The sequence below is a fragment of the Grus americana genome, chromosome 11 (assembly GCF_028858705.1).
Source record: "Grus americana isolate bGruAme1 chromosome 11, bGruAme1.mat, whole genome shotgun sequence".
Lineage (NCBI taxonomy): Eukaryota > Metazoa > Chordata > Aves > Gruiformes > Gruidae > Grus > Grus americana.
In genome coordinates this window covers 7,847,756-7,873,528 of record NC_072862.1, presented here as the reverse complement: position 1 = coordinate 7,873,528, position 25,773 = coordinate 7,847,756, and the positions used below count along the sequence as shown (strand labels likewise).

General features: G+C 43.8%; 1 protein-coding gene across 26 annotated transcripts in view; it reads right to left on the bottom strand.

Moving 5' to 3' along the window:
• Positions 1 to 25,773, bottom strand: part of MAGI1 (membrane associated guanylate kinase, WW and PDZ domain containing 1) — a 352,095-nt gene that overhangs the window by 14,191 nt on the left and 312,131 nt on the right. For 15 of the 26 annotated variants that reach the window (XM_054838040.1, XM_054838041.1, XM_054838046.1 and 12 more), the window contains 7 exons: positions 25,473 to 25,504; positions 17,804 to 18,020; positions 11,764 to 11,841; positions 8,945 to 9,036; positions 7,774 to 7,966; positions 4,272 to 4,565; positions 810 to 1,013 (listed from right to left, as the gene is read on the bottom strand). In XM_054838040.1, the coding sequence (XP_054694015.1) occupies positions 810 to 1,013; positions 4,272 to 4,565; positions 7,774 to 7,966; positions 8,945 to 9,036; positions 11,764 to 11,841; positions 17,804 to 18,020; positions 25,473 to 25,504 (1,110 nt within the window). The remainder of the gene's footprint in view (positions 1 to 809; positions 1,014 to 4,271; positions 4,566 to 7,773; positions 7,967 to 8,944; positions 9,037 to 11,763; positions 11,842 to 17,803; positions 18,021 to 25,472; positions 25,505 to 25,773) is intronic. The other 11 variants (XM_054838029.1, XM_054838028.1, XM_054838045.1 and 8 more) reach the window with 5 other exon arrangements.

Below are 25,773 nucleotides of genomic sequence, written 5' to 3'. Positions count from 1 at the left end.
CCAATTTCATTTCTACTACAGATACCTTACATATGTTTCTGCTCTGTTCCTAGTTGGTATCACAGCTAGAAATCAATTTAATGAAACTTATATATAAAACAGATCCTTATTTTTATGAAACAGTTCAATGACCTGAAACCAGTACCAAGTGTCAGTATATTATTAGGGATCCTGCACGTTCCCTCTGATCTGAAACAATGAGATCCTGTCCAGGGTAACTCTTACAACAATCGGCTGTAAGCACACGGCAGCTCCAGAGCCATCGACATTTAACAGAGTCATTTCAAAATGTACTGAGCTCGCTCCCAAAGCAACTTACCCAGAATAAAAACAAATCTTCTTTTCAAACAGCTTAAAACATGACAAAGTGTTTATCCCTTTCTGTGATCTCTTTACTCTCTATCCTGCTTGTGTACATACAAAGCTTTAGGAATCCCACATACTAACAAGTGATTCCTAAATATTCTAAAGCTGCAATAGTAACCTAAGAATCAAATCAAAGTGTACTGAGATATGATTCAAATTTACAGAAGATCATTTTAAGGAGATACGTGGAAAACATGATAGAATGGAATATTATTTTTTAATGTAGAATTAGCACCTCCCTGTTTAAAAAAAAGAACTCCCACTTCTATAGAAAGAAACAAAAAATAAAGCTATGGAAGACTCACAACCTCCCTCACTGTTAATTCCCAAAGCGGGAGTGGAAATTGAGTCCTCCATGACTTTGCAGCTCTGACTGATGCAAAAAGCCCGGGAACAAAACCAACGAGAGGGTCAGATAAGACAGCAGGAAACATATACTTTACCATCTCCTGGAATGATGCGCAGGGTAACGGTGTTTCCCGCTTCCTTAATGAGGTTGACGATGTCTGAATGCGACTTGTTGGTGATGGAGCACCCATTCACAGCCAAGATCCGATCGCCTACTTTCAGCTTGCCACAGCGGTCTGCGGGACTCCCTTCAATTATCCGACCTATTTTGTGAGGCATGGCCACACATGCATTTCCCGCTTTTGTATTGGTTTGGGGGTTGTTTTTGTTTTGTTTGGTTTTGGTTTTGGTTTTTAATTGTTTACATACGTGGGAATATGGTGAAGGGGAAAAGGAGAAAAAGGGTTGAAAAGGGAAAGAGAAGGTTAAGGGTTAATTAATTAATGCATCAAGCAAAAGTTATTATAGGATAGCTTTGCTGCCAGTGTTCAAAACATTGGCAATCAACTAGTATGAGTGCACAATACTTTACTTCTTTTACAAAAAGATGTTTTGTCAACCACTCAAAACTCCCCCCACCTTGATTTCTGTTATTAAATAGTGAGATTTTTATAGGCTACAACTGCACTTAGCAGCCCCGTCACAACCCAAGTCTTGATTTTATTTTTGAACAAAAAAATTGAAATTGTTTATAGAAAACACAACCTTCCTCCTCCAAAATTACATCAGTGTCAGCCTCTTTAGTCTTCCTCTAAGTCGACTGCTGTTCAAGCTTCTGCCAATGTTTTGTTCTTTCTCCATTTAGAAAGATAAAATTGTTCTAGGCCTAGGAAGGAGCGCGACTCCCTTTTTACCACGAAGATCCAATCTATCAGCGCTGCATGGGGAAGCAACGTGAAACGGTTTTCTTCCATCGTAAATAAAGGTACTACCAGGGAAGGTACAGGACCACTACAGATGGGCCAAGACTGACAAAGGTAACGTGTTTGGTGCAGGCAGCCACCTCAGCCTCTGGTAACCCTTCCCCTTTTATGATCCTAGATGGCATCAGGACGGGAGGAGGGAAGGAATAAGGACCTTCTCATTTAAATACCTCTAAAACCACACAGAAAACCATCGAGATGTCTGACACACAGAGCAAGAGCACTTTAGGATGAATGTGTTTTGGAGACAAAACTCTCCTGTTTCATGCAATTGTTTGTCCCAAAAACACAGGTTCTTCCATAAAATGCAGGATTGGGACACAAGGGATACACAACTTCACTTGGATAAATCCACTGGGCTTTTGTACGGCTTCCTTACACGGGCAAGAGGCCCCCGGGCATGCAGCACGTGATTAAAACCATGAGGTACACAGAGTGGTCATCTCATACTTTGCATCCACAATACATTCACCCTCAAGATGCACTTTCCCATCTGCGCTATAGTCTTTATTTGATTAGTAGTTTTAGAGATATACATTGCTGCACACATGACAACACTAGAAAGACCATAAAGAAGAAAAGGCTAAGAAAAGGAACGTGAGGTGAGAGAACAAGGTTGGAAAGATGCGATGAAAACTGGCAGAAAGTGTTAATATTAGTTGCAAATGGTGGGGTTTGTTTTTTTTTTTTTCCTTCTTCTACTATGATGTTAGAAAGTTTCTCTTTCTAGTAATATAAAGCCCCATCCAGTTCAAAGGCTGTTTTGAGGGTTTGTGAAATGAGTTCCTACTCTATCCAATCCACTGGACATAGATGACAGAGCCCACACCAAAGTAACCAAGGAGGGTTTTAGAACCAGTTTGGCCCATCTCTAAATACTACCCACGAAAGAAAAAAAACACTACAAAGCAGGTCCAAAGCAAGCACCACGCAGCAGAGGGAACACGTCTCATGCAGAGTATTAGGAAAAAAGCTGAATATACTTGAAAAACATTAAAGGAAAAACAGTCACAGATCAACAGATCTCCATGAGGAGCCCCTGCACAGAAAACTTCCAGTTAGTGAGTATCTTGGACTAAAGCAAACACAACTCTTTACAACCTCAGGTCAAGGTTTCTCTGCAGAGAAGAGTTAGAGCATAGCCTTCATACAGTAGAAGTTATTTACACACATTTGCAAATTCTTTCAGAAGATAAAAGCTCGCTCTCTGGTTTAGACTGAGTTCAGTTTAATCTACACTGCATTACACCATTGTGTTCTGGCACCAAAATACCTCTTCTGGAAGAGCAGTTTCCAGCAGCAAGGACAGTGCGAGGTAGCCTAGCACCCGAGAACTGACAGAACTCGATATACCGGGTCTATACTAGATATTCTACCCTTGAAATCTCTGCTGCCATGACTGCCCAGAACAGTTAGAAATGGCCCGTGTTACATCAATACCAGCAAAGGAGATGATGCTCCCTTCATTTATTAGCACTGGCACTGCTGATGCGCAACAGCAGGAGATTTCAGAGAAAAAAGCCTAGGAAAAAAGGGGGAAAGGCCATTTCTTGCCACATGCACCTGTGTGCCCCAGGAACATTCAAGCTGTACAGGGAGACTGTGATGTATTTTATCTGCAAACCACAACCCTGCTCGGAGAGGAAGTGTGAAGATGGCCAGGACACTCGTTCCGCCTTTCCCTCCCCCCTCCATCCCTATCACATACCACAGACCAACAGGAAGGGAACACCTTCTTTTTCCCTTACAAAGTACAAGTGGATGCTCCCTCCGGCCCTTTTGGAGGAGGTGGCAAGGGAAGAAAAGAGCATCTCTGACTGGTTTCCCCCCTGCAATGACATTTCTGCTCTGGAGCAGGCTGTGCTGTGCACACTTGCAAAACCAGCTTACGTACACCTCTTTTGCAGCAACGCTTGGAAGCGGGTGTCTGCCTAGCAGAAAGGACTGTCTTCAGAAAGAAACCACGACCATTTCTATTAGGGTAGGATATTAAGTGAGACATCACATCAACTTCATTTCTCCCTACTCTGAAGAAATGGACTTGGGAAGAGGTGGAATGCGTCGAAAAACATCCTGGGTTTTTAACAGTATTCTCCATTTTATGTCTCACCAGCAAGCACTATTAATTAAAACTTTCCAGCTATCAGCATGCTCACTCCATAATGAGGATCAGAATAACCCTGATTGCCAAAGAGAAGTTAATCAGTTTAAGCATTACTGCTTTTAAATCAACTGGCTCAATTCCACCATCAGGAGACATATTTCATTCCACCTGCTCCACCCCTGCATTAGCAAACAGCATCACTGAGGGGATCCCCGGCTGCTCTTCCGAGAGCAAACCCCAGAAAGGAGGCCAGCTAGAAGGGAGAGATGGAGCTTCAGGGAGCGTCAGGAATTACCATTGGTGGCATTTTTGCTCTTCAGGTGGGGATTTCTCGTTTTGCTTTTCTCAGCGCTGAACAAAACCCAGGAGGCAAACACCTACCAAATCTTGGCCTCCAATTAAGCTATTAATTACATTAATTAGGGCATGCTTACGACTTTTAATTAAACAGATCCCCACTCGCCTCCTTGCACTGCAGCGCTCAAATCTGCGTCTCATTCGAGGCGCGTTGAAAAAACCCCAAGACTTACCGAATGTCGTCCCTGCCTCTGGCCTGCTCACCGATGACACGATGACGAAGCCAAACCCCTCATTTTCGCCGCGGCGGATTTCCACATCGTAGGGCTGGACCACGGCGCTCACGACACCGCTGCCCCCACCACCACCGCTGCCGATGCCGCTGGTGCTGCCGCTGCCCGAGCTGACGGTGTTGAGGGAATTCTGGCTGCCCTGGGGTGTTCGCTTCTCCTCTGTCAGCGAGGCCGGCTGGTTGCTGCTGTGGTGGGAAGAGGCTGGGGATGGGACTTCATTCTCTGCCTTGGGAACTGGGGAGGAAAAAAAAAAAAGACTGTCTGAGCAGGCTGCACTGTTCAGGGCTTGAAACATGCCACCCACTGAGAAAAAGGTAAAAAAAGAAAAGCAAATCACCTGCTTTAATCTATAAATCACGGCCACAGTGATCAAGGGCTCTGTCTCCTTTCGGATGTCACCACCAACAGCTCTGTTCGGTGACGGCACTGACCACACATGCTCATCCTCTCCAGTGTATGGTCATGCAGCCAAAGCCTTTTGCTGCTGAACTACAGCAGCACTACAGTTAAACCAGTGCAGTGCTGCGTGCTCAGATGCTCTGTGGCATTTAAAACCCGGATTACATTAGTTCAGAGGTGCCTCCTTGAGATATCACATCCCCACTTCAGTTACGTATGTGCAACCGTGTATATGTGCACATGCCACAAGGAGAGACAGTAATATCAAACACCCATCACTCAACGCCTGCGTGTTTTTTAAGTCAATGCTATCAGTTGGGTAGCACTGATTGCCTTTGATTAATGTGATCTTAAGTAATAATAACCACCCATACTAAAGCAAAACAACGTGTGAACCAAGCTTTTCTGGATGGAAGAACCAGCAATTATCATCTGTACAGTCTGGCACAGTCGGGGGGGGGGGAAACATTCAACATTATTAACATTAATATTAATATTAAATTAAACGAGTGTTTAACAGCAGCTGAAGTCGGAAGTGGTATTAGTTCAAAATCTAATCAGCTACCAAAAGGCTTGAAGAAATCTCAAAAAAATCACTTAGTCCACACTCTGCTTGAGTCAGGGCCAACTATACTTACTGTCAGTCCTGACAGATGTTTGTCTAATCTGCTGTTAAATATCTCCCCAGGCAATCTATTGGTTGCAATATCTAACTTAAATCTTCCCTGCTGCAACATAAGGCTATTATTTCTAGTTCTATCTAGCAGGCATATGGAGAACATATTCCCTTCCTCTTTGCAGCAGCCTCTTATAGTCTTGGGGAGTTTAACACCTCCTCCCCCTTCTCTGCTTTAGGCTAAACAATCCCAATTTGTTCAATATTTCCTTGCAGACCATGTTTTCTAGAGCTCTCCTTATTCTCTCTGGTCCTCTGGACTCTCTCCAGTTGGGCTCTCTCCAACTCAAACATGTCTTTCTTGAAGTGCTGGACCATATTGCAGCTAAGCCATCATCTGCTGGGAAATCAGGAGAGTTCCCCCCTGCCTACATCCCAGCAGAGTGTTTTTCTTCACCTGAGCCAACCTCAGGTTAAAGCTTGTGGCCCACAATAGCTTCCACTTCTTGTTACTCAGCCAGTTCTCCACAGTCCATTTGCACAGCTGAGAGCAGCATATTGCACTTGTCTCTACTGAATGGCTGCCTCCGCTAATCAGGTCACTTCTCCAATTCGGTGAATCAAAATTAAGTTGAAGATCTTAAAAGCCACAACAAGAAAATGGATGCCAAACAAGATCTAAACCTGTAAACCCATGATCCAAAGAAAAAGAACTTTTAAATCTTCTTGGATAGAAGTACCTACCTGCACTTATATACTCAAAGTATGTACTAAATATATAGTATTCTATATATTAAGAATACAGAAGTATAAACTTTCCCCTATATGAATCTCAGGACATGGAGTACCCATTTAAGTGAACAATCTTTTTCTACTGGGACATAGATGAGAGGAGGAATAAGGGACCAAAATTCAGGACGAGGTTTCTCTACAAAGTCATGCTGGAATTTTAAATCCTGCAAATATAAGGTGAAAGAGGGGATCCTGAATAATTTATCCTAGAGTAAGTGTCCACATTTGAAATGATTCAGAAATAGCTCAGTCTGGAGTAACAAGCCCCAGAATGAAATATCAAGGGTTTTTATCAAGACCTCTCATGAATCTAAATCTTTTATGGTAATTTCTAGACTGGAGGCTGTAAAACTGGACAGAAAATCTACACACAAAAACAATACCAAAATTCAGCTGCCCTTCCCCTTCCTCCCAAAGCTCATCTCCTAAAGATTCTCTCGCATTGGCAGCTCTTTGTAAGGAATGAGAAAGAGGCTATTAGAGGAGAGACATCACCCAGCATTTAATCCACAATTGGAAGAAGAAAAGAAATGAGAAGTGAACATTTATTTAATGTTGTGCAGAAGGAGCTCAGCCCTGGATAAGAATACAGAGCTATTTTAGAGGTACTGCTCTAGTCCTAACTTCTACTGTGGGCCTGATTTTCAACCTCAATGTTATTTTGATGCTCCTTAAGATAAAAGTACGTCACTGCCTATTTTTCTGCTGATGCCTAAACCTGAAAAGCTATATAACGTCCTTTCTTTTGAACAAGAGAGCTAAGCTGAATGCCACACTCGAGCTCCCTAAAGGGACTCACAAGCAGAGGCAGCACCCCAGTGTTACTCTCCAATATTATGCATGAGGTCACATGTCATTTAAGAAGCTCATGCTCCTGTCTTCATTTTCTTTGCTATCAGGACATTTTTGTGTCACTAATCTGTGTGCCACCAGGCAGTGTCACTTCTCTTTGCATCTGTCTTTCTGCCAGCTTCTTTTTTGTCCATTTAGACCATACCCTTGTGCAGCATGTGCACAACGCCTAACATAACTCAGCACACAGAAACCTCTCTATTACAACAAACACGCTCACCCTGCACTACCAGAATCAATGACACACTTTTGCATCCTGTGGTTAGTTGACTACATGTTGCAACCTCAGGTGAAGCTCCTCCTGTGCCTGGGACATTGGCCATCACACACCTGTGCCCTCACTCACGCTCTGCCCTTGCTTCCCCTCCTGTGGACTCTTCAGCATCTTTTCCCTCACTCCCAGTTTAAGGGTAGCTATCAGGCAGCACAGTTATTTTGGGAATTAAATAGAAAACACAGGCAGGCAGGCACAGTGTCTGTTGCTGCATGAGTCCAACTAAAAATGCTCTGCTGCAACTGAACAGTTCTTTGTCTTAACAGAAACCTTCACAAAGACTGAGGAAGCTGACTGAGATTGAGAGAGTCTTGACTGAAAACAAAATATTTGAAACTTATTTGATCGAGAACAAAAAAGACTAAAAATAGTCAAAAGAGGAAGAATAACACCACATCCCCTGAGTTTTCCCAGTATTACAAGGAGGAGCTTTTCTTCTTTAAACTGTTTGCTGAACAGATGGAGTCTGGCAAGAAAATCTACCCCTGCAGAGCAACACTGCAGCCTACCTGTGTAAACCACTTTGCGCCTGACGGTCAGATTGACATGACCTTGTTTGGCTGCCTGTTGCATAAGCTGGACGACAAGCTGGTGCGATTTCCCGACAACGGGCGTCCCATCCACGCAGATCAGTTCATCACCCGATCTCAGGCGGCCGTCAGCATCAGCAGCACCCAGCGGTACAATGTGACCGATGTAAATCTGATGAATTAGCACAAATAGGAGAAAGGCAAGAAAGAAAGCAAGAGAAAAAAAAAGGGATAAATGAGAACTAGCTCAACAGCCAACTGGAAACAAGGGGCACTGGTAGTTAGACCCAATTTAGTAGGGAAATTGTTGACAAATGTCTGCTGGTCAGTAAAGTTGTTCCTGTGAGAGCAGCTCCATGTGAATACAGCCACATCATGAAACTGTAATAAATTGACATCTGGTTTCTTTAGGCGGTCCATTCACTCTAAAGACAGATAGCCTTGGGAAATGTGCTCAACCAGACAGTGACCAGAGAGGAAGATGGTTAAAAGCACCGAGGGTCTTGTCAGGGAGGCTGAGATTGAGTTAACCTTTCAGATGCCTCTAGGATTTACAAGCTCCGTACCACTCAACTGTCCACCAACTCAGTCTTGGATTCTCTTCAGTGAGTTCTGTGGGGTTACTCTAACATGAGAAGAATGCATGGCCTCTCTTTCCATAAATGAGCAAAATAATTTTGGCAGGGAAATATGTAGAAATTTATGCTGCCACCATGTAGCTTTGATCTGTGGGGCATATGAAAGACCACGTGTTTTTAGCCTGACATCTTCCACAGGCACTGGATTTATGGTAAAGATTTCAAGGAGAGAATTCAGCAAATAGAAAACCTAACACTCTAAGATCAAAATACTTGCAAACATGACCAGGACAATCCTTTCCTCAGCGTCCAGGCAATTTCAGACTTACATGTTTTCATTTGGGCTATCACAAAAACAGGGAATAGCAGGAGAAGTCAAAATAATTTCAATTATGGAAGTTTGGGGTTGCTTTTTAGACAAGAGGGTGGGAAGGAGTTGCGGGATAAATACGTAGCCCTCTAGTTATTTTAATAGAGATGCCATGGTGCAGTTCTGCACATCTGTACATGCTACTGCTGTGATTCTGGAAGATGTTGTGAGTTAAAACAAGACCACTTCTGGATGTACTCACAGGTTCTCCAGGCTCATTTCCACCTAGAATCCTAAATCCAAAACCGGTTTCTTTTCTCCATAGGAAGATATCCTGCTCTTGGTAATCTGGAACTGAAGGGAAAGAAGGAAAACTGTAATTTTTAATCAAAACCCCACACCTTTATACACAAATCAGGACTACTCTGATGTACGTGTACAGGGATCTGCTGCACAGTTTTACTCTTTAAATGAGGCAGTCTTGAATTTGTAGACATAATTAAGAACATTTCTAGATTTAAATACCAAAGGATTATTATTTAATTCACTACTAAAAATTACATGGTGGTTTCTACTTTCTATGTGTCTAATTGTGACTTGCCATTTGTTTATCACTATAATATTTTCTTCCATCAATATTAGCATCATTACCCAGTGCAAAAGCCTCTTCCAGATCATCAATAAATAAACGTGAACAACAGAGAATCACTGTGCCAGAAACAATACAGCTGCCTCCTCTTTCATGGGAGACAAAAGAGCCACTTGTTATGACTTCTACTGTTTAATTAACTTTCACAAGCGTAGTTTGCTATCTGTCTACTGACACTGCTTTAAATAACTGTGGGACAGATCCCCAGTCGGTGTAAAACAGAAGGGCTTCACTGAAAGCAAAGCAGCTCTCCTGACTTTCACTTGCTCATGTACGGGCTCTGTAAAACCAACGAACAGACAAAACCAGCTGGAAACATAAAAAAGATCAACCTTACCTACTCATTAGTATGGAACACCAGCAAGGTTTTTACAATGAATATTACATACAGTGAAGTACTAACCTTGAAGTGCAGTTGAACAGTAAAGTTTTATATTAACTTATTCATGCTTGCTTTCATCCCTTTTTTAAAAATGCAAAATTAATTGCTAACATTAAATCATATCAGAAGACAACTTCAGGTTCATTTAATATTTATTGGTTAGTATCTGTAACATTGACTAATTTTGTAATGGTCCCCTCCCAAAATTTATAATTAATGATAAAAAAAGCTGTTCCTTTACAAGTCAGCTGCCTGTATCTTTGGTAAAGAAACCAAAGCATATCATTCAAGAATGTAATTTAAATAAGTACATACTCAGATACAGGATGCAACACGTTTAATGAAACATCATCTAGTTTTCTGAATCTATGAGCAGATAAACCGGTTGTTTTCCATTGACATCAGTGAGTGTCAGACTGGACTCTAATTGCATTTTATAAGTGTGGGTGCCCATTGTGCAAAGGTTTGGGTCTAGTCATCTGGTGCTTTTCAGTGTTAGGACTTTTGGTTAGCTCTGCTGCTCTCTCTTCAATGACTCAACAGGTTTAAAATATAATATGAATTTAAGACCTGGGAATACTAAAAACTGAAAGAACAGGTGAGCGCTAAGGCACAGATGACTGCTTTGACATTTTCCTTCAAAATGGCTTTATATATATATTTTCATATTTTAATTACTTGCAGTTACAAACTAAGCTTGCTTAAGACCTGTGCACATTACCTTACTGAACTAGAGGCTTATTTTTGTCTGGATACAATTACAGAACAATCAGGTGATGAACACGCTGGAAGCCCACATGGTTCATCTGCTCAGGCGAGCTGGCTGAAGGCCATACAGTCGTGTGGCACAACAGCAGAACTTAGACAATGAATTAATTGGCGTTTGTCACTGCCATCAGCGAGGGAAAGCGTGAAGAGCAGACACATTCAGAAGCATCTCTCCAGCACTTTGCAGGCTTTTTTGGCAAAGGCTGGCCCCAACCAATTAATAGCGCGTGTTGGATCTGTCAGAGGCAAAATGGCTTCTGCAGAGAGCTTCAGTGTGGGCCCGTTTCCTCGGCATCTCTCAACACTTTCCCATTTGTCAACTCTCCAGTCTCACTGAACGATGCCTTATGTTCCTGGTTCAGGTACCATTTAGCCAATTAACGGCTGCTGGAGATAACGGCAAGCCGAGGTGTAACCGCGGTGTGAAACCAAAGCAACAAAAAAAGACAAGTCTATACCCAAAGAAGCAAGTTCATTCATGTAACGCTCCTTCTGCTGGAAGGATTACAGAGAGGTGAAACACAGATACAACAAACATACAGACAACAAACATTTACACAGCGAGAGTACCAACCCAACAAAACTCCTTCTACCGCTTTTTGCGCCAACTCTGCAGTACGGTGATTCACTGGCATGGCCCAGAAAACCCCATCCACCTCTGTGCTTCCATACAGCTGAGGTGGGACCCCTGAGGCTCTCCATACTAGAGAATTACTTTAGGTTTTCCATTACCCAGCAGTACTTCAGAGGAGCCACTTTTCTTACTTAAAGGGCAAATTTCATGGCGGTGCTGAAACTTTGTTGAAAACGAATGAAAAAAGGCCTCCAGGAGTCATTCATTGCATCTTTGCACCTTGACCTGATCTCAAGCACGTCTGACTCTTTCTGAAAGAACACACACATAGCCCAAACGGGTAAAACTTGCCAGTCTGCTCATCCTGAATTAAACCAGACCATTTGGAGAGCACTGCAAAAGTGGTAAGAAGAGTTCTGCTGGGGCTGTGAGGAGGAATGGAAGGAGAGGTGAGTGCCACAGCCCTGTCAACGAGCCACACGGGCAGACTGATGAACAAAATGGGAACATGATGCCCCCCCCACCGCCGCCTACGAAATCTGCTGCTAGCCAGTACACAGTAAAGCAAGTACTTTGCACCTTCGTGGCTAACCTTGGCGTATCGCCCTGCCAGACTCCCTTGGTGATGAAGAGCCCCCCGCCACAGAGCAGCAATGACACCAGAACAAGACATCACAAGACACAGATACATTCTCGGCACAGTCTTACATTCTCCAAAACTGGTGGAACTGATTTCTCTCTCTCTCTCACCCTTGCTCAGTCCAGTTGCAGGCGAAGGTGACATAGCTGTAATATTAATTTTACAATTTTGCAAAGCTTAATGTATCTGCTTTCTTGTTAGTTCATTTAATTAATTTTGACTGTCTGGATCACGTTAGGCTTTCATGCATATAATTGCTAAGGCAATAGCTGCTATGGATTACGACATACTAACTTTCGCATCTATTTGCAGATGCCTCTGTACATATGGATATATAATACACACACACATATGAATTTATACATTTATGCACATGCATGCAGGTATATTTGAAGAACACTTTTGGTTCCTCAGAGGAGGAATCTCTTTGAGAACACCTTAAAAATACTTTTCTACAAAAAAAAATTCACCATCATGACACAGCTAGTTTTCCAAATGGAAATATCTTTTTCTAATCTTAAAATAAATTCTAAATACATGGTGATGAACAATGAACACAGTGCTTAATTAGAGGTCATTTTAATCAAACTTTCTTATGCAAACTTTAACAATTATCTTACATGATATATATAAAAAAATTCTGCCCAGTGTGATATCAGTTTCAACAAAAGATAGATTCAGAAATAATCAGCATGAGTTTGCTTTAGTCACTAGCTCATTTGAGGCAGCAGCACTTTCAATGACTCATAGCTTGGCAAAGTACAAAAGTTTTAAGGCCCAGATTCAGCAAAGTATGTAAGGACAAACTTGAAATTGAGAGTGAATAGTCTCACTGAAGCTGATGGAGAGTTTTGGTGTTGAAAAGTCCTGTGATTCAGCCATAAATCTCACGAGATTCCATATTTGCAGGAAAGCCCCATTTTCTAAACTATCCCACTGCAAGAGAATTCCAGTTTTTCTGTCTTTTCCATTTAATCCATCCTTCTGGTGGCCTGAAAAGCTTTTGAAAGATGGCTTCAGCATGTTCTCGACAAGAATATCAAGTCCTGCCACTGAGGTCGGGAGAAGGCACGATGCCTCGGCTGAGCCATGGACCGGGCTGGTGCCAGACAGACATCAGCAAAGCCTGCTCACCAACCAGCTCCGTCCGCAGCTCAGCAGCCTCTGCAGCTCACGCAACATGCTGCAAGCACCACGGTCCTTTTTAGCAAGACATCCTCTAAGGGCATGGACACATCTGTGTGCCCAACTGTTTGTCTCCTATTAATATAATAATAGGACATAACCCTACCAAGGGGCTTTTACTAACTATCATCTTTAAAGTCAGTCTGATCAGAAGGCAGCTGCAATTTCCTGAGAGTATTTTTCTTTTGTATTTTAGGAAGAAAGTATCTAATGTTTTCTATCATTGTGCAAATATTTTTAAATTCTATGTAATTGCTGGTGAGCGAATACTACACACTGGGGTCAAGACTTGTTTGTATTATTTTAATTAGATTTGGGGAGAGAATATCTTACCAAATAAATTATGTGCCTCAAAATAAAATTCAAATATTAACAATAACGTAGAATATTTTAAAAGCTTTAAAAATTATCTATCGTGTTCTGCTTTACTTTTAATTAAATGCTTAAGCCCTTCAAAGGGATTCATTAACACATCTGCAATTCAGATTAATTCATTTTGTCACTGCTGTTTTGACAGATGGCCATATGTAGGATACGGTATTTTGCAAAGCAATCAGGCCACATGAGAAAAATTTGACAACAGATTGCGTTAATCTTTAAGGAAGTTTAATAATACATCGAAAAATAAAAAGCATATTATAAAAATATATTTTCAATAAAACAGTGCAAGATTTCAGAATTGTGGTTCTCTGATAAACTATTCAGTTACTGTTTCTCCGAGTGTTTTTCACGTCTGTCATTCCTGGATCTTGGAACTGCTTCAGTGTTTCAACCTGAAGGGTTTGTCCTCTCTGATTCGCATGTATACAACTCCCACCAGCAGCAATGAGTTACCCATCAACAGGAGCTCAGGCAGCTGAAACTTAGCACCAGCAAAGACTGCATTTATTATCGCCACCAAATGATCGGTTCTCAGACTCACTCAACACAAAGCCAGCTACTCCCAAAAGTCTTAATCCAGCAAAGAACTGAGTCTGGGCCAGATTGCAGCAGAGCATTTGAGCTCAGCCTTAGCCTTAAAGCATCCAAGTCCCTTTGGGTTTACAGCTTGAAAATAAGCTTCCTTGGACCGGAGCCCAAGCACTCAGCACCTTGTAAGCCTGATCCCCTCACCCAGGGGAGCTGCATGTGAAGAACTCTAGCCTGTATTTGTTGAATAAAGTTGCAATTCTCATCTGCTGCCACTCAACCAGAGTCCAGACATAGTTGTGGAGCCATTGCTGAGCTTTCCATTATTAATTCAAGCTTAATTTTTCTTCTTTTTTTGTTTTTTCTTCCCCTAAAGAGGCAGCGTCTGTGGCTCTCCTCCGCAGAATCCGAGTACTTCCTGATATTAAGATGCATTGGATAAATAAAAATTACATGCTTTTACAAAATTATGGATTCTCTGGTGCTTTTGAACCAAATTCTGCTCTACCATTGGCTTCAGTGAGACAAGTCACTAAGTCAAATATAGTCTTTTTTTTATGAAATACTGATCCAAACAATACTCAAAGAAAGGAAGAATGCATTTTACCAATTCTAAAAAATTAAAATATTGCCTGTGTGCTTTCTATGTCTACATCATTATTATTATTAATGTTAATAACAGTGGGATGCACTCCCAGTGAAAAAGGCAGTAGGTGGTCATTATAGATTCAGTACTTCCTAGAAACATCTTGGAGACGATGTATTCGTATATTGAATGAAACCTTTTTATATTATTATTTTTAGATGAAAAAAAAATCTGTCTGGGCTGAGGCTAATGAATTCATCTTTTTGTGTCAGCTGCACTTGAAAAATTGCACTATGTTCTCTTTATACTCAACAATTTCACAAATGGGATGAAATAAAACCCTGAGGATGATCTAATGCTCTAAAATTCTGTCTTTTTTAACTTCATCACATACTTCAGCACAAAGGGTTGTTGCTGTTTTTCAGTCCACTTGTTGGGGATTCAAAACCCTGCCTCTCAAAAGAATATTTTATAATCCTTTTCAGGTTTATTAAAGTTTAAGGCCATGAATCAACATAGAGCAAGCCCTGGACTGGACAGCAGGGAGAGCTGAGCTGGGGGTCCTCAGGCAGTGGGGGCTTCTAGGACCCACCAAATGCCCCAGTTACAGGATGCATCAGCCAATCTCAGCACTGGCACTAAGGGAGCATCCTCCTGCTGTACTTTAGATATTCGTTTCATGCTGCTCACGTCTTCATCAGAAGAATGCAGAGCGAGACACACCTAGCACCCAGAGCTATGGATGTCATGGGAGAGGGGATGCTAACCTCAGTCCCAAAGCCAAAGGGAAGGGGTGCTCGAGCAAAGAAGGAAGCAATTATATGACTGTATCACCACCAGCCAAAGAAGGCACTGGAGTTACACTGAACTGCAGCTGGGTAAAAACATGAAGAACAGCACACGTGGAGCAGACAGACAGTGTTTGGAGACCCAGGGAATGGTTTCTCCCATCCTGCAGTCTGTGGTGCTCCATGTCAGCAGAGCTTCCTACAAGTGGTCCAAGAGCCACGCAGACGGTGCTTGGGCAACACTGGGAAGCGCGTGTCAAAGGGATGATTCATGTTCACAACAGAGCAGCCACCGGTTGCCCACTTTCAATGCAGACCAAACATGGGAGAGAAACATGGTTGCTCACCCCAAGCTCCCAGGGCAGAAGAGGCGCTGTGTTTCAGCTGTGAACCACAGTTTCCATTTATGAGATCGGTGAGAGGGATGAAAGGTGAGGGCTTAGTGAAGGAAGAAGCAAGAGCTGACCACTGACCTCTAATAAAACCACCAGTCACACTTTGGGATCAGACTGCGACAGGAGACAGAGCATTTCCAACTGCCCTTTTTCACTTAGACTTCATCTTTCCTGTTTTTCTTCACCTTTCATCAGGCATAGCAAAGCCATGTCACAAGGTAAGAGTCCAGGGAATGTGTTTCACTCCAGCTTAGGGTCAGAAATTCATAGGCTCTTGGACACTTCTAGTGGCATGTGCTTGCGAGGAGACATGACCATATCATACTTCTGCCATTGTCCAAAAACCCTCTAATCCATGAAACCAAGAAATCTCAGAAAACACCTTCCTGGGAAGGAAACAGCAATGGGACAAAAAGGTGGTAGAAAAGCACTGACATTCAAACAGGCAGGTGTCATCTGGTGGAGAGGTAGGAGGTAAGGATTGAAACAACAGAAGAGGATCAACCCCACCACAGAGATGCTGGAGCACGGAAAGGTGAGGCAGGGAAGCTGAAGGGGTGTAGCAGATCCCAGTCTAGCAAAAGGCCCAAGCAGAGACGATTGTGGCACAGGGAGAGATGGGGAGTGGGAAACCAGCAGCTCAATAGACAGTGAAAATGCCTCTGGAAAGACTCGAATCACAGAGAAGGATAAAACCACTACAAGATACCTGCAGCCATCGAGGAAAGAGGGAGGATTTAGCTCATGGTGTTGGAGGTGGACACAGAAGGGCAAGTACCTGCCTGTGCACTTCAGGATTTCTCCAGCTCAGCTTTGGGTTTTATTGGGAAAGACAGGCAGGAGTTAAGGCTGCTAAGCTGATACTAATGACTAAATAGTATGAGTTAAACAGTTAATTAGAAATTAGCTAAGTAGCTGCAAGGGGGTCAGAGGTAATGCCAGCACAGTGCCTAAGGGAACCATGTGAGCTGAGCAAGAGTGATGCCGGTGCCATGGGATGGTGATGGCCTCAGCCTTGTCCGTCCAGGTAGAAGAAGCTCTGCCTGCAGCTCTGCAGGGCTGAAGAGCCACTGTCCCTTGGGTCTCTGCCCCTTTTTCCTATTTCAACAAGATGCATGTCCAAGTTTGTCACTGCAGTTCTCTGTAGATCAGCATGACCTAGCCCAAGAGCCCACAGGGTCATTATGCCTAATCCCCGGGAAGGGAAGGAACGCAGCGCACAGAAGCTGAGACACCTACAAACAGCATTGCCGAGACATTCAATCTGAAGAGATGCATCTTCAGCCAAGAAACTGTGACTCATGATTTAATTTTTCCAGGACATAAGATTTGAAAGTGATTCATTTGGTCAGAAAAAACCAGTCCTACCATTTTTCATTCCGGGCTAATGTTCATTTCATACTGGTTTTACCAATTTCCAGTTAGCACGACAAAATCAAACTCCAGGTGACACTCTTACAGCACCAAAACTTTGAAGCTCCTTTCCCTGTAAGTAAAGTAACTATTGCTTTTGAAAATGAGCCCAATAGTCTCTTTTTTTAAGAAGCTTTTACAGATTTGATCATCTTCAGCAGTGCAATTAAAGCAAAGCCAGCATGTTTATTTTGTTTGCAGAGAAGAAACTGATTGAAACCATATTTATAGCCTTGGAGCAGAGTCAAAGCCCCGCTGAACTATTAGCCAAGTGTGCAGATTATTAATTGCCATAAAAGCCACTCACAATATGCATTTGATATCTGCATTGTTAAAGTGTCCACTCTGGTCAAAATAAAATGGCTCAGCTGGATTTCCTCCTCCCCAGAGTGAGACTGGAAAGCATCTGATAAGAATTTAAGCAAACTAAATACTTCCCCTCCTTACTGAAATTTCTATGCATATCAGACAATTAGCCTTAACCGTAAAAAAGAGTTTAGGATCTGGATAACAAACTTGGAAATTCTCCTTCAGCCTAATGTAAAAGCAAAATAAAAAAAGAGGGGAAAAGATGGTCTTTAATTTTAAAGGGATTTTTTTTTTTATTAAGCTTTGGTCTAAGTGCTCTTTCCTAGAGATGATCTAAATTATTCCTCATCAGAGAGGAACCTGCACCTCTATCAAGTAGATATCATCGACGGATAGCAAATTAACAAACTGAAGCCTTATATTTTCAACATAAATCTAAAAGATTCAGTTCTTCGCAAAGAAAATATACAGAGAGCAGCTGCCAGAGCCGTAGCCTTAGCAACCACACCTGCTTCATACTCACGTCGGCTTTCATACATGCTCCTGGACTGGGCCCAGATTTTGAATGGATCTGGCTTTTTCTGCCCAGAACTGTCCGGTTGATCCGCAGCCGGCGCCTCCGCAGCAGCGTAGTCCGGCAGCACCTGCGTACTGTGAACGGGGGAAGCGGTGTGCCCGCTGCGGTGGCTGGAGACGCTATGCTGAGAACTGTTTTGGCTGTCTTTCCTTTCAAGTGGTTGCTGTAAGGAAGAAAGCGAGTGGAAAGAGAGAGAACAGACGGTTATTGGTCTTTGAGTGGGTGTTTTCCATCAATTTTTATCCCTTCTTTGATCAGGGTTTCTGCATGCACATAAGTAAATATATAAATCACAGTTTTGCTGCCACCAGTTAATGCTGGGTACAGTTAAATTCCCCGATGACAGATTTTGATAGGCAGACTGACAGAAAGAGATATGCAAAACAAAGTCATTTATCATAAAAAAAATATGCAGTTCTCCATGTCACACACAAAACAAATCTAAACTCATTATAGGTTACTAGTTTCAGTGCACTTATTTTTTCCTACATTAAGGCAGAAAAACTCAACAACCTTCTACTCAGATAACATCAGGGTCTAACTTGAGCCTGCAAGAGAAAGGAAAAACTACCAGATTTCACTGCGAAAACTTAAACAGTCTGTCTGAAACAGACTCAAGCGCAGCCCTTACTATGAAAGATCATTTTTCCTCTGCAGCTCTCGCAACCCCCACATCACGAGTGGGTGGACAACAGAGTACCACTTTCATGTCTCTGCTTCCCAGAGCATCCACAGGATTGATTACAGCAGACCTTCGCAAATGTGAAAACATCTATTTGCAGTTTGATTTCCTTGTTTTAATTCGGCATATTAAAACAGGAAAAAATACGTCCGCCTAAATTCAAGGCTTATCCAAAAGCAGTATGTCAAGAGCTCTGTCTGCTCAATGTTTAGCTAAGCAGGGTACATAATTCTTAACTCAAATTCACAACGGTGTGCTCAAATGAAGCACAAGTCACATTTGCATTGCCAGGATTTGTACTACTCAATATGCAGCAAAATCCTCCTTCAACAAGAGCTCCCCAAACTGTGCAGCAAATGCTTTTTAATGCTCTTTTGAGATGACCTCGCATTGGCATCAAGGTCGAGTCCAATCTCCCACCTGCTCTGGCACAGGGAACTGGCACATTCCCGGGACTGCTATGACGCGGAGGGCGGCCGGAAAAATAGCATCCTACAGGTTGTTTTTACAACATCCAGAATTTCCTGGTTAAAAGGGGTGAGCCACTAGCCCCAAGAAACCTCGGACAAAAATGTAAAGCCTCCCGCTGGCAGGGGGTGCCCAGAAACATTGCAACAGGAGTCTCTGCTTTCAGGGACTCCTCTGTAGCAAACCAAGCAGGGGTTGGGAGAAAAGCCAGCAGTAAACACGGAGCAGATCAGCGTGAGGGGCTGGGGTGCACACAGGTCTGGGGACCCCCTCCTTCTCTCTGAAGGCAGAGCTCCAGGCGGCCAATGCTCCATCACAGCAGGGCTGAATCAATTACAGAGGAGAAAGCCAACGTACCAGTGCCCTGTTTCTGAGTCTTAACAATTACCTTTTCTGGTTCTAAGTTGCGAATATTTTTAGGTTTACACTGAAAAAAAAAAACAGCTCCAACATCCCAAATGATTTTGACCTCACAGCCTTACATTTGAGTTGTTGATCCACTACCGGCATTTTTTTAAATGATATCTCGATCGACTAGAACGTGGAATTGCCTTTGTCCTTTAAAGCAATTTTGAACAAAGCATACCTGCTGTGATTACTCATCTGCAGACTTTCAAATACAAATATCTGAACCAATTTCAAACATTTTTAGATTTTTAAGTGGTATAAGAAGCTAATTCACATGCAGCCCTTCAGTTTTTAAATGAAGCAGTTTTAAAACGTCTATGCTGTGGATAATCACTCCTTTGTAACTTAAAAATAAAAAAAAAAAAACCCCAAAAACCACACTTTACAACTCTCAGTCCAGCCATCTGGATTGTTTTGTTTGTTTGGCCGACCTACTAAAATAACTAAAAGCATCCTGTGAAACTTCAGGCCAATCTCACTGGAAATAGCTGGTTTACAGAAGTTGGAGTACAGGGATTAAAATGTGAAGCTTTATTCAGCCCTCGGGGAAATGTTGAGGACTCTCTGAAAACTTTCCGATTTAAAAAGAAACAATTTTTTTAAATGTTCTCACTTTATGATACGAAAGGTCTAAATATCGAACAAACTATGAATTCTGTTTTGTATTTGGGTTGCAAATGGCAGTGTCAGCATATCTCAAGCAAAACCACCTCTAATTAAACTAGAGTTGCAATTGCAAATACACAGATATTTTGCAAGAGATACGGGAAAGCTTCTTCAGAGGGACAGTTGCTTTTCCAAACTCCTTTAAAAAGCCTGAAACTTCTCAGTTTAGGAGTTGAAGAGGGGAACAGAGAAAGGGGAACAGAACCATGAAAATAATGAATATATGTAATTAAATTAATTCAAGACAATATTAATCGAATTTCACATCACCAGATGAGGCCAAAAAGGTTTGGGGCCAAAATTTTAGATGTGCTGGAGCAGCTTCAGCACATCAGCAGGACCACGACTTGCAGAGGTCTGATCGCCCTGCTCTCCACGATGCTCCTGCAATGGGGACTGCCCAGATGAAGAAGTTTGTGCCTTCATGCAAAGGTGGAGCTTTCCCAAGAGACCTGAGCTGATGATACACCAATGAAAGGTTGGCTTCTCTGTCTACTGGCTCATTCCTAGCTTTAGGGCCGATCCTCCTGGGTCTGGATCTGACTGTCTGCCTCTATCAGCTCACATGTGGGCAGGAAGGCAGCTAAATCAGGGCCAGATGAGCATGGCGCTGTTTGGTGACAGACTTCTGACAGTAGCTACAAGAGCATGGGGCACTGAACTACCCAAGTCAGCAAGAGCACCCTTGAGCCTCCAGAGTCTACGGTCTGCTCCAGAACCGGTGATAAGCATAAACAGCTTGCCAGAAATACTCTCTCTCAACCAAAAGTGCCTAGAAATCAAGACTACGATGGCAGCCTTGAGTCCATTTAGGCAGACTGCACACTTAAATACAGGTGATGGGAAAAAATAATCACCTTGGTACTGTATTGCAGCCATGAAAAAATAACTACCAGGAAAGCTGGAGCTTCTCGTGCCCTACCCAAGCCCTAGGTTCGAGATGCAGTTTAGGGATGCATGTGCTGTGTCAGCTTCCCGACGCCCTTGCTGAAACTTTGCAGTGCTCATCCTGCAAAACGTAAGGTGAAGAAAAGGTACTGTTGGGAAGAAGGTCTTTTCCAGCTGCCCTTTCCCCACTAGTTGAGGTTAAAAGGAACGTCAGCGTGGCTTGGATTTCTGAGTGCAGCTGGGGGGGCAATCGCTGCAGAAGAGGGGGCAGCAGTGATCAGGGTTTGGGCATGCATCAGCCTGCCAGGATTTGTCCCCCCCGCTGTGCAGTCCCATTTTCAGCCACAGACACTGCATTTGCCAACCTGAAAGGCAGCTTCTCCCTCAGCAGAGAGGCTGAGTGAGCCCACACTGAGCACTACATCGTCCTCTGATTACGGCGAGGGAAGAAAACAGCACAGGTGATGTGAGCCAGGGACCTTGAAGCTGTTGTGCTTCAAAAGGAGACAGAAGAAAAACTGCTTACGAAAGTCTCCAAGTGCCTGGAAAACACTACAGATACCCACATAGCAGAGAGCAGTTTGTCATTCATGCTAAATGAAAGAGTAATTAAATATTACTTTGTACAGTGACTGCTAAAACAGCCGAGGCCCATGACCTGGCTGAGAGGCGGCTGCAGGCACAGACGGGACACTAATTATTAGCATGTCGTGTATGTCTGTGTCAGGCAGAGAGAAACCCGCAGCAGAAGAGGCGACGGCGGCAGGGAGCATGTCCTGCGGCACAAACGGACACCAAAGCTCTTTGGCACGGGATTCTCCAGGCACTAAACTGCAAGAGGGAAGAGTTGCTGTGGTTTCCTCCCACTGCATTTCAAGGTGGGGAGAAAAAAATGGTCTCTGAAAGAAGAGGGATGTGTCGTACGAACACTGATGCTACGGAACCTACCTCTCCTCCTGACAAAAAGGACATCAGCAGAGCCCCAAGTGCCGCCTATCCACCCGAAATACGTGGCAAGTCTCTTGTCAGGGACAGGCTGTGCAGAGGAATTGCATTTTTGGCCACAATTCAGCTATGCTGACAATGTACTTATTTACACCCAAAAGAAAAATTAGATTTTTGGAAGACCTTACCACTTTCTTCCCCCTGCAGTGATCCTGTCTTCTGATGATCTAGCTGCAGATTTTGTGCTCTAGAGCATTTTGGAGAAGCTGGTCCTGGCAGCAACAGAAAACTGAGCTAGAAATGGGAATCTTTGCCCCCTTGTGGAGTATTTTGATACAAGCAACATGGGGGGGGGGGGAAGAAAAAAAAAAAAGAAAAAGAAAGTTTGTTCTCATCCATGTTACACTAGGATAATTGCTGGGAAAACTGCTATACCAGAGAGAACTTGCACACTGAAAATGTAGATCCACAGACAGTCAATGCAAAAATATTATCCATTTTCATCTAAAGAAAATCAATGGGAGACTGAAAACAAACAAGCAGCAGAGAGAGCTGCTGTGAGTGTATCCTTGGTGGGGGGAAAGGGGGAAGAAAGGACTTGGAAGTGCCCAGTCCCATGTATGGCCGCAAACTTATTTTACTAATTTGGCTCTTCCACCAAGTTTGAAAGTGTCTCCTTAAAAACTGAGAAAAAGAGCAAAGCTCATCAGAAGATACACACAGGCTGAAAAATACAGTCCAGGAAAACTGAGCTCAAGGGAGAAAAATATTCCCAGACGGTGTCACAGTGACAAAACTCTCCAAGGGGCTAACACATCTCCTCCCAGCCGGGAGGTATCCAACAGCCTGAAGTTGGCCTTTCGGGAATACGAGATCGGGGCTGATAGCTAAAAATAGGGCTTGTCTGAGAAAGAGAAAGCCATTGGCGTAAGTCAGGAGCGTGTCCAGGCTCCGGGAAAGGACACGAGGTAACAAGAGGGTTCATCACTGCGCTGAGCAAAGCAGAGGAGGATGGAGACCTCAGCTCGTGTTTTCCCCGATGCAGCAGAAGCAAAGAACGAGCACAAGATTGGGCCAACTACTCCTGGCCTGGATGTATGCTGTCCTCCACCTGCAGCAAATTTATTCATCAAGGAATGCTGGAAAACAGTCCCCCTGCTTCAGGCAAAGGGAGCTGGGGAAAGAAGCAGCACATTCAACCCAAGCCCCATGGCCACTCGTACGGTGCTGGGGACAGCCCGTGGGTGCACAGCTCAGCTGGCAGCACCCACATTCACCCAATAGCTGCAAGTGCAGCAAACCATCCCTGGGAAATGCCGGGGCAGGGAGCTGCGAGACAGCATCCCAGCCGAGGAGCGTGCCAGTGGGGCAGGTCCTGGCTCTCCTCTGCCAGGACAAGAGCAAGTGGGAATCTTCACGGCCAAGAGGGCCGGGTCCCCCCACCCTGCAGCCGAACAACAGCCCTGCAGCTAAACGGAGGAAGGAAGGTGTTAGGCAATACCACTCTTTTATGCTTTTGACCATCGCCATGACCACACGAGCTCCGGTGTTGGTGTAAATCCATCCCAGATGGCCCCAAGGACAGTTTCCTCCTCTGCACAGGGGTGCCCCGAGGCGCTTTGCTCCAGGGTTGCACATCACAGATGCCTGGGAATGAAGGAGCGGCTGTGCCGGCTCCGACAGGCTCTGCTCTGCCCCTCCGAGAGCAGTCGGTCCGTCAGTCATTAAAGCTGCCGCACAATGCGGCAGTGTAAAACATCGCTGCTAATTGCCAATGCAAATGATCCGGTGTGCAGGCAGGGGGAATAGGAGACTCTGCTTCTTGTGAACCCTGTGCTTTAGAGGCAACAGCACCGCCTAGGGCCGTAGTGAAAATTACTGGAGGGACCCTAAACCAAGGTGAAAGGGATTCAGGAGAGGCATGCGAAGGAATGGGACTGCTTTCCCAAGGCTGACCGGCTCATCAAAGCAAATAGTAGGGAGAAATCTGCTGTTGCAGAGCTACACCTGTTTGCAAGCAGTCTCTGTTCGCCAGGGCAGGGTTATCCTGATATGGGTTTAGATGGTGCTCAGATTTTCATGGTGCGTCGCTGCCAACCAGAGAGGTGTCTGACACAGCTGGATCCCTCTTTTCCTGATGCCGAATGTGTGTGTGGCAAAGTGGGAGCCTCCATGCTTTGAAAAGACCGAGACTCATTGATCGGGGCTGGTTTAATGACAGGAGTTGGAGTCCGGATCAAGTGCAGTGACTCCTGCTCCGACCAGGGAAAAAAGTGCAGGCAGATAAAAGAAACGTGCCAGACACGTACGTATTTTACACGCTTGCTTCTGTTTTACTGAAGGCTGAAATAATCTCAGCGTATGAGACAGAAGCGAGTGCGCAGGGTCTGACATGCCTGTGATCTGCGAGGGAGCACACCCCGCACTTCTGCCTCTCAACATTAATGCGAGCTGACAATGGTAGAGGCCCGGGCTCACGTGACTTTAATCAGCGCTGCCCTAAGCCATCAGAATCACATTAATTATTTCAGGGCTTTCTTTTTGGATGAACAGAGAACTCATATTAAAAGCAGGAGCCTTCTGCTCAGCCCCTTCATAAACCTCTCGCCCAGGTTTGCAGCGAGGTGAGCTGTGCCCAGCTGCAGTTTTTGGCACCCGTCGGGGACTGTCGGCGAAGTTTCGCACCGTCTTACAACACGGCAAAGACCTCACTTGCTTTGCTTCCCCAAAGCTATTGGGAGAGAAATCTCTTTTTTTCCCCTTCCTGTCAACAGATAACTGGAAACTTTCAGGTTTTAAGTATTCCATTTCCTTTAAAAATAAAACATTTCTTTCTGTTGCATACAAATAGCACGTTAATTTCTTCCACAATATCATGCACGGAGCTTTAATGATACTTTAGATCACGGCTTCCATGCTATTAGCTAACAAGTCATCCAGGTTACAGCTTTACATGGAAATAAGATCAGAAGGGCAAGAGAATACTGTTCTGTTTTGGTTTTTCTTTTTTAAAACACACCTGCAGCACAATCCTGCTCAGTATGAAAATGCCTCCAGAGCGAGCACTCGGACAGCTAACTGTATTCCGTGGGAACTGTGATCATGCTCCGTTCGTGCTTTGTCTCTCTCAACAAGGTGCATGCTTTCCCATTCTGTTAATAATTCAGCCGAGGGTACTCGAGAAAACTCAGGGAGTTAATGGAAAAGGTTGGTGCCTACGAGCACCCGACAGGAATTGCTATCTGGCACGAAGGTGGAGCCTCCCATCTTTCCAAAAGGAAACAATAGCTTTTTTTTTTTGGTAAGTTAAATGACAGAGAAGCTCATCTGTCAGGGAAGAGGATCTGTAAACCTGAGGCTTTATTTGCAAACAAGTCCCCCTTCCGTACTGCATTTCTCTTTCATCTCCCCATGCAGCGGGAGCCGTGCAAGGTAATCATGGTTGCAACAGAAAGACAACTTAAAACAATCGAGACCCACAAAGAAAACAAGCTGAACTCATGCCTTTCTCCTTCAAAGCAGACAAACAGACAAAAATAGTAGCTGAAAAGTGCTTACCGACTTTGGGCTCTTCTTTGGGACCGGCAGTCCTGAAAAATGGCAACAAGGGAAAAATAAACATTAGCATCTAAACGTTACCTCCCCTTAAAGAAAAATCCCTAGGTGTATCATCCGAACGTAGCCATCTGCAGAGTTATGTCAGCTTTCGCTCTCGCATCGGAGTTACCAGTCTGTTCATATCGAATCAAAGCACAGGGAGAGGGAGAGCGAGCGAGAGACGGGAGCGGGGAAGAGGGAGCGGGGGGGAGAGCTCTATCTGCATTAGCTATGCTGACTTGTGCTGCAGCAGCCGGGAGGC